The following is a 9,672-nucleotide window of genomic DNA, read 5'->3' as shown; positions in this document are numbered from 1 at the left end:
AGACATTTAATTATAAGGTTTTATCTGAGGCTCAGAATCTTAAACCTGGACAATAAATAAGGAAAAGAGCTGAATGGCAAAAATAAAAATAAGAATGGGTCTGAATAACTTACAGATTATTTTATCAAGAACTGGCAACAGTCTCAAACTCTCAGTCCCCCTATATGCTCTGAATTTGCTTAAGCTGTTGAGGCACATGTTAAGCTACATATTTAGGGTGACAAGTGCATAAGAAAGAAGTGACAAGTGCATAAGAAAGCATAAGAAAGAAGCCTAAGAGGACTATCTATTAGCACTGGACAGATCTCAGAACCTTTAAAGAGGAAAAGTCCAAAAGTACAATTTTCATCTCCAGAATTTTAATTTCCTACCAAAATATTAAATTCCACACTATTCTTGAAGGTAATAGAAAACAGTAGGAAAAGCTGTTATTATTTAAAACAATGTTAAAACTAGAATTAATACCATCTTAGAAGTTAGTTGAATAAGAGAAACAATAAACATAAAGACAATGAGAGATAGATGCCACTGTTACAAACAAGTTCTTCAATGGTTTTGAAGACAAGTGTTTCTGAAAAGCAAGACTCACATTTTTAGTTTCTCTTCTGCTCTCCTGAATTAACTGTTAAAAGATATGTTAAAACATGCAGTTTAACAACCAAAATTTAAATACCAATGGCTTGAAATTCAAAAAGTGCAGGATAATTTCCTCTTTAAATTCTTTTTCTGTCTGCATCTTCATATTGCAAGCAAAAGCATGTTAACAAATTTATGTTATGAAGTATACACTGTTAAAAGATTTAAAATTTCTATTAGACTAAAATTTGGTCTTAGCACAATATCGCATATTAATATTCTGCTATTCAGTGTATTGTTTCCAGATGATTATGTTGCACCAAATTAGGCATGCAGGCTTAGATTAAGAATCAGAACAGACCTTGCCATCAGCCTCAGCAGAAGCAGCAGGGGAGGGCTCCTGGGAGGCAGGTGCCAAAGCACTTGGAACTTTAGAAGACTAAAGGCAAAAAATTCAGGGAAAAAGAAATCAAGGATGCCAAAAATGCATTCAGAAACATTCTATAAATACGAATTTTCCCCATGAAAAACAAAAATGGGACGTATTGTTTATTTTGCCTTCTTTCCTGTACTACCGTCACTGTTGTCACCTTTGTTTAAGGCTGTTCAGATGAATTCCTAAGAAAAGTTCAAATCCAAAAGCTTCATTTTGATTTTTACAAGATGATAAGACCTTTTCTGGTAAAGAATTCAAGGTAACAGATTTTTACACAAAAACTAATACATGCAACTATTACAGGAAGCTAAAACCTGGTACGCACATATTGCCATCTTCCCTCTCCAAAAAAACCCCTTGTTATAATAAAGTCATTAGTCATTTCAACTAATTTTACAAAGTTCACAGTCACTGAATTCTTCAAAAAGCCTTGATACTTAAAATCCACCTTTAAGCATTTATTCCAATGTATTAAAAATATTTTATCTTTAAATTACTCAAAGCCTGTTCTGAAACTTGCATACCTTTACTCAAATATGCCAATGGAGTATTAAAGTGAGAAGAAAAAATTACTCCCAGAACTCAGTAATATTCTGAGGCTCACCAGTCCATCTCTGCATATTTGTTAGGAATATGCTTTAAAAACATTTTTTACCTTGTCTCGTGATACAGCTGAAGGCAATTCTCTTGCTAGCCTGTTTCTCCTTTGTTCCTATGAAACACAAGCAAGCAAAAGATTCATGATTATCAGAACATAAGAGATGTAAGCTACTAAAAAAAATGTGCAGCTTAACTGAAAAGTATGGAATAACTAACAGTGTATCCTCCCACTGTTGAGACTCATGCCATAATTATATTTTAAAACAAACAAGAAATCATTTAACCTAATGCTTCTCAGTCTTTTTTTCTGCCCCAACATACCGGAAGGATAAATACAACATCAGTAATAGTGGCTTCCTGTACCAGAACTCTCAAGGGAGGGGCAGTGGACCAGCATCATCTCTGCCTTTCCCACTCAGTTAAGAATCACTGATTTAAACTCTTCCCACATAAAAGTACATAAGCCTTCAACATACCATATAGAATCTGAAGTACACAGATCACAGAAAACTTAAGCAAAGCCTTTAAAAATCACTCTAACCTGCTGCCATTTCTGTTACTTTCACACAATTCTCACAAAACAATAAGAAATATCTATAAGAATGTTCTGCTTTCTTAGTGTTAGAAACTGACAGTCTGTTCTACAACCTGGGTAGTTTAACAGACTGATCACCTGCCACTCTTCTAATTTGTTGATATCATCAATGTAATTCTGGTACCAAACTAAAGAAACTGTAAATTCAAACCAATAGTACCTACTGTATGTCAAGCACCATAATAGGTGCAAGACTATGAAAATATAGAAGGACAGAGGTGTTAATACTGGCTCATAAGCAGCATCAAATACAGCAGAAAAGCATTTAAGTTAAATGCAGTCAAAATGCTCCTGAGCAGAAAGCATTTCATGAACTCAGACTTGCAAAAAAGGTGTACGTTAACAAAGCTTCACAATGATGTTTTTGGGTAAGAAAATTTTGTAACAAATTATACTAACTTTTTCACTATAAAAAAAGCACTGTTTATAATAGCCAGGACATGGAAGCAACCTAGATGTCCATCAACAGATGAATGGATAAGAAAGCTATGGTACATATACACAATGGAGTATTACTCAGCCATTAAAAAAAATGCATTTGAATCACTTCTAATGAGGTGGATGAAACTGGAGCCTATTATACAGAGTGAAGTAAGCCAGAAAGAAAAACACCAATACAGTATACTAACGCATATATATGGAATTTAGAAAGATGGTAACAATAACCCTGTATACGAGACAGCAAAAGAGACACTGATGTATAGAACAGTCTTATGGACTCTGTGGGAGAGGGAGAGGGTGGGAAGATTTGGGAGAATGGCATTGAAACATGTATAATATCATATATGAAACGAGTCGCCAGTCCAGGGTCGATGCACGATACTGGATGCTTGGGGCTGGTGCACTGGGACGACCCAGAGGGATGGTATGGGGAGGGAGGAGGGAGGAGGGTTCAGGATGGGGAACACATGTATACCTGTGGTGGATTCATTTCGATATTTGGCAAAACCAATACAATGTTGTAAAGTTTAAAAATAAAATAAAATTTAAAAACAAAAAAGGAAAAAATAAAAATACAGCAAATGATAAAAATATATGGATTTTTAACAATTTTCAGAATTACAAATTAGCATTTAAATGTACATTTTGAAGAAGGACACAAAGCAAAAGGCAGAGGAATCAAGAGACCAGAAATTTTCAAGCTAGTCTATTACCAACCATTACCAACCAGTTATGACCTTAGCTGGCCCCGGAGAGCTGGCTTACTTGCTTTGTTAACAAGTTACTAACTCTCAGCCCCAGTTTCCTAGTCTATTAACATCACCTTTATAAGGGTGCTCTAAAGATTAAATGAGAGTATCTATGTGTTTGTTCTCTGACGCATAGTCATTAAAATCAGAGACATTCACTTGTAAGAAAAATACTGATCTGAAATCATATCATAAATGACCTTGTCAGTATTAGAAAAACTGTTTCAGGCACAAATTTTCCTTGAAGGTTTCTGTGTTACAAGAACTAACTTCTATCTTAGAGTGTCTACATGCCAATTTTTAACATGATAACTGTTTTATAATCCACTTTCTTAAGTGTTTTAAAGTGCCTTACTTATACGTGTTTTGGAATTTTTTCTGGCCATGCTACCCACCTTGCAAGACCTTAGTTCTTCAATCAGAGATTGAAGCTGGGCCACAGCAATTTTCTGGAATTTTTTCTGACAATAGGAGTTACCTCAACTATGCAGCTAAAAAACAGTTCCCTGTACCCGTTAAAGAGAAGGTGCTTTTCCCCTCTAACAGTGTCCAGCAAAATAAGCAGTAAAGTAATAGCTGTTATCAGCTGTGGGTCTTGGGTTCTTCATCTTTTTAACTAAAAGGTCCCTTGCAGTTCCCAAATTCCATGTTTATGATTTTCTCTCCACCCATGTGCATAAGAGAAAATTTGCTACAGAAGAGAGACAGGTCTTCCTGGACTATTAAACAGCAGAAAATTTTACTGTTTTGTATAAAAATGGCAGAGAACAAAATGCATCCAGATAAATCATTCTATCCATCAGCCTTGGCTCCTTCTGAGTTCTTATGCAACCTACAACATTAACCTCAAATGGAAAAAAGAAAGGATCCATGAAATGCAGCAACCACAGTAGTGGTGAAACAGTACTGTTTTTCTAAATACACTATAATTTAGGTACTTCTTGGATTGTTTCCTTCAAAGCTTTCAGAATCAAGTAAAAACAAGTTTAAACATCCACTGTTTTACATACTTCAGTCTAATAAACTGCAACAACAGTTAACTGAAATGGAACCAGGCAGTCCTTCAAATACAAATACTAGATCAATGAGCCCCAGATCCTCTCTGAGTTACAGTTTCATAAGCAGAAAACAAGAACAATGCCTCCAGGTGGTGTTGAGGATTAAATTTAAGAAAACAATGTAATGCCCTCAGCATAGTTCTTGGAATGTGACAATAATAAGGTACATAAATGTCTTATACTTATTCCTTGCTCAGTAAATTTGATATAATTGATCTAAAACAGATTTTCTCTCTTAAAAAACACAAATTCAAATTGTATTTACCTCTATATTGTTGTTCATTAACCCACAAGCATCAGCAAAGTCTGGATGTTTTGTGTTGATATAAGCCAATTCAATTGCCACTAAGTTATGGACCTAGAAAAAAATAAAATTAGGCTATATACAATATTATGCCAACCTAATTTAATGTAGGAAACATATAAACTTATTTAACAGATAAATTCTGAAAGACCATACAGGAAACATGCCTAAATAAATATTTGATAATTATACTCCAACTGATAAATCTTATACCAAATAATAATTTGCTCTCTCTTTTAAATTATTTACATTTCAGCATCTAAGACTGCATTTCTGACATTGAAGCAGATAGAAGTATACTGTTAGGGGGGAAAAAGTTATCTAGTAAATGCGTATCTAACTTCCAAACAACTTTCCTATATACAAACCTTAGATCACCCACTATTCCATGTCAAAAGTTCAGGTTCAATAATAAAACATTACAGATTCAGATATAAGGTAAAGATGTTAACTTTACTTGGGTAAAGGATACATTTAAAGGCCTGAGCTAACCTAATTGATTAGCCTTAATTATGAAGCACCTAGTTTAAATATATGTAGTTCAAAACCCTAATTGGGACAATAATCAAAAAGGAAAGTTGGAATTAATTATACTCTAGCATTATAGAGAGATTAAACTAAGTCCTTCATTTCACTGTCCTAACAAATCTCAGGTATCAGAACAGCACTAAAAGATCAAAACCAGTGAAAATGATTTATTTCAATGAATTTCTGATGACTCTGGTATCAGTGGGTAGAGTCCAAGATCAGGCTAATCATGTTCTCACTCATCTCAATTCGTGCTTATGCTTGCCAGGGAAACAGCGAAGCAGCAGCACTTATATCCTATACTCCAAGGACGGTTTTGTACTTGTAAAGTAAATGCAAGTAAATGTCCACTGGGGCTCACCACCCTGAGCCAAGGACCCAAATGCACTTTTAGAGACCAGAAAGGAAAAAAAGAAACAGTCAACAATTAGAGGCAATAGGGACAATTTCAAATGCTTATCTCATATTTACGCCAATTTCAGGATTTTATTTTTAAGGACAGCAGCCATGATATTCTGACATTAGGTCATCAAACAAGCAAGCTGTACAAACAGCCAAATTATCCTGACATACATCAAAGTTAAAAAATAACTTGCTATATAAAGGCTCAGTTTACCAGGCTGAAGATTAAAACCAACTTGCCATTAGATCAGTGCTGCTATATGTATTTGTGCTCAGTCGTATCCAACTCTGTGTATGTGAAGTAAGTCGAGCTACAAAATGGAAAAAATTTAATGGCTAGGCTTAAAAAAAATCTTTGTCTATTATGTTACATATGATGAGTGCACTGTATTAGAAAAAAGTATTATTTAGTTTACATCCAGTCAAGAAAGAGTTTTTTAAGGTGGTAGTATTTTAATAGATCGATGTAACCCCTAACATTAGTGATTCTACGTAATTGCCAGGATGTGACTTGGGAGACATTTTATTAAAGGTATCCTAATAATACCTAAAGGTAGCTGAAATTAAAAATTATGGACAGGAAACTAATTACTATTGACTGTCTACTTATGTTGGACACTCTACTGTGAGAAATTTGCAAATGGTATCTCTTTGAACCTTCCCAACATACCTATTATATTAGTCTGTTTTACAGTCAGGAAACTTACTAAGTGATACATTTACCAAAGTCACATGGCTGGTGAAAGCAGAGCCAGATTCAAATGAAGATCTTAGTCCAAAACCTTTATAAAATAGGAAGCACTGAAACTGTCATGGGGTCAAGGTTCTACTCCTAGTTCATCCACAAACTAGGTGTAATGTGGGTTTAAATGATTCCTAACATCTTTGGTCTCAAACCGTTTAAAATGAAAATGTTACTAATTGATGTCTTTATACTTGTCTGCTTCTAATCACACGTCTTTCTCCCTCACCCGTACTCTGCTTTTTTTTTTTTTTAATTCCCATTATCTCTTTTCAAGGCAAGCAAGTGTTATAAAAGTGTTGTATTTGTGGATGGCTACTCTGCAATTTAGTTTCTTGTCCATGGATAAAATACACAGTTGATTAAGACACATGTATTTTTACCTGTTACTTAAGAGTACTGCTTTTGACTGTGGTTAATGGTAATAACATGGCCTACGTTATTCAAACATTGCTTACTTAAAAGTCACACAGTTTGACTCTTGGCTGAATTACTTAATATGTGACCTTGGGTAAATTAATCTCCCTGGGCCTTACTTTGTTATAAAATGAGATAATACCTATTGCATGGAATTGTTTTGAGAATTAAATAAAACAGATCACATCAAGCATTATAGACAGTTCCTGGTGCCATCATCATCAATTTTAGGCTATCACTGTCATCCTTCTCACCATCCAAAGTACTTAGTACCACAGTTTACTTTAGTTGAAACAGTTTTGTTAATTTTTCCAACCTTAGGAGCCAGCTAGATATTAACAACAAGAAGAATGTATCTGATTCATTCAATGATGAATATGCTTTCCTTCAAAAGAAGTACCCCTCTCTGGCTAATAGAAATGGAACAAAATATCTTGTCCAGACTTTAAACAGGTAACATTTTTTACCTTTTGGAAAATTAGATGTTTTTGGTTTGCCAATAGGTATCTGAGACTTTTGATTACATTTTTAATCCTTACATTTTTATAATGTGCTTGTCTATAAAATTTCACTTTTTGTTTCTTGTACAGTAGGTTCTTATAATGTATTTATTTTTATTGAGCTGTACCCAGTCATGTCTGACTCATCGCAGCCCCATGGACTGTAGCCTGCCAGGCTTCTCTGTCCATAGGATTTCCAGGCAAGAATATTGGAGTGGGTTGCCATTCTTACTTCAGGGGATCTTCCCAACCTGGGATCAAACCTGTGTCTCTTGGGTCTATCTGCATTGGCAGGCATATTCTTTACCACTGCGCTACCTGGGAAGTCCATATATGTAATAAAGCTAACCTGAATACAATCTTCAACAATAAACTTCTGCTGGCTATTTTTAGGAAAATGTGGCTGCAGGCTAACAATGACTAAAATATGAGGAAAAATGCTTTTTATACCAGAACTACTGAAGTTTCCTTCGAAATGAGACTGAAATTCATTTTTCTTTTTGATACACTGGGAAACTATGCCTAAATTCATGAAGTATACAAAATGATTTTATTAACAGTGATTACAATGATTTATGAAGTAACAGCTCACCATTTCATTTGTAACAGGCAACCGTTTACGAAGAAGACAAGTCACTACTTCAACTATGGCATCATGAAGTTTAGGGAACCGCAACAACTCCTATAAATGATGGAAGTAAGAAACAGTCTGTTTGGTTTGAAGGAAAACTAATCACTGAAATACTAAACCAGATTTGGAAGCTATATTTAACTATACTATTTCAAATATCACTTTTAGATAAGGAACTAAAATTTTAACTTTAAGCCCATCTTCTGTATTTCCTCCTGCCCCTTGAAATCATCAGCTCATGTCTTTTACTACCTAATAGAAACCTGTTACATTTCTCAGTACCTGTGTACTGTAATTGCTACAGTGTTGAATGATCCTTTGCATTTCTTCATGAACCAGTTCCACACAACGGAGGCTGGGCTCTTCCAGACGTTTGATCTGCCGTTTGACCAATAACTCAAATGAAACTTCAGGCACAAACAAAGCAGGACGAGGACCCTAAAAACATAAGATTTTGAGCTCTTATAGCTACATATAATTTTGGTTCTTCCCTAAGGTTAAAATAAATCACATTTTTTGGTATTTTTTCATGAAAAGTACTTCCTAATTTCAAGAATAAGAGCAAAATAACAAACTGTACCATTCATTAAAAAATATATATGGATTAAAAAATAATCTTTAACCTCATTTCAAAACATTCTAAAAGTTAACCATACTCACAGTTGCATTTCTAATGGCAGTCAAAATGTCAATAGTGTTAAGGCCACCAAGAGGGTCAACAGATTCTAAGGTTCGCCCAAAAGTCTCATGGAAAATATAACATATTCGAGCACCACCACATCTGAAAGTCAATGAAATATATGATTTCTAGTATTACTAAAAGGAAAGACACTACAAACTAGAAGTCTTTCTGTAAGCATTAAGATGACAGACAACTACCTTTAGACCATTTCCATGTATTCTCAACTGTATTATGAACCAATTACTCTAATCTTTTTAATGGGGAGTCATTTCACAAAAGGCATTCATATATGCATGCACGCGTGCACACACAGAGTAAACTGTACTGTCAGAAAACATCAGTTAACTAAGAACAACTAAACATTTTTCTCTGCTCTAGTTTTCAACTAGACCACACGCTCCTTAAGGATATTTTCCAGTGGTCATGTATGGATGTGAGAGTTGGACTATAAGGAAAGCTGAGCGCAGAATTGATGCTTTTGAACTGTGGTGTTGCAGAAGACTCTTGAGAGTCCCTTGGACTGCAAGGAGATCCAACCAGTCCATCTAAAGGAGATTAGTCCGGGGTGTTCACTGGAAGGACTGATGCTGAAGCTGAAACTCCAATACTTTGGCCACCTGATGCAAAGAGCTGACTCATTTGAAAAGACGCTGATGCTGGGAAAGATTGAGGGCAGGAGGAGAAGGAGACGACAGAGGATGAGATGGTTGGATGGCATCACCAACACAATGGACATGGGTTTGGGTGAACTCCGGGAGCTGGTGATGGACAGGGAGGCTTGGAATGCTGCGGTTCATGGGGTCTCAAGGAGTCAGACACAACTGAGCGACTGAACTAACTAATTTCTATTTATTCACAATCTAGAGTAGAGATCAGCAAACTTTTTCTATGAAAGGCCAGTTAAATACTTTTAGACTTTTCAGGCCTTTGTCACAATTCACCAATTCTGCCATTGAGCACAAAAGCAACCACAGACTGTATGTAAACAAATAAGCATAGCTATGTTCCTGT

At 35.3% G+C, this 9,672-nt stretch overlaps 1 protein-coding gene across 8 annotated transcripts in view; it reads right to left on the bottom strand.

Annotated features, from left to right (window-relative positions):
- DNM1L (dynamin 1 like) overlaps positions 1–9,672 on the bottom strand; it is a 60,111-nt gene that overhangs the window by 3,126 nt on the left and 47,313 nt on the right. For 2 of the 8 annotated variants that reach the window (XM_027541699.1, XM_027541692.1), the window contains 7 exons: positions 8,640–8,760; positions 8,262–8,417; positions 7,941–8,030; positions 4,721–4,813; positions 1,668–1,724; positions 938–1,015; positions 590–622 (listed from right to left, as the gene is read on the bottom strand). In XM_027541699.1, the coding sequence (XP_027397500.1) occupies positions 590–622; positions 938–1,015; positions 1,668–1,724; positions 4,721–4,813; positions 7,941–8,030; positions 8,262–8,417; positions 8,640–8,760 (628 nt within the window). The remainder of the gene's footprint in view (positions 1–589; positions 623–937; positions 1,016–1,667; positions 1,725–4,720; positions 4,814–7,940; positions 8,031–8,261; positions 8,418–8,639; positions 8,761–9,672) is intronic. The other 6 variants (XM_027541691.1, XM_027541693.1, XM_027541694.1 and 3 more) reach the window with 3 other exon arrangements.

The sequence above is a fragment of the Bos indicus x Bos taurus genome, chromosome 5, assembly GCF_003369695.1.
Source record: "Bos indicus x Bos taurus breed Angus x Brahman F1 hybrid chromosome 5, Bos_hybrid_MaternalHap_v2.0, whole genome shotgun sequence".
NCBI lineage: Eukaryota > Metazoa > Chordata > Mammalia > Artiodactyla > Bovidae > Bos > Bos indicus x Bos taurus.
The sequence above is the reverse complement of the archived record's forward strand: the minus strand, read 5'-3'. Positions and strand labels throughout refer to the sequence as shown.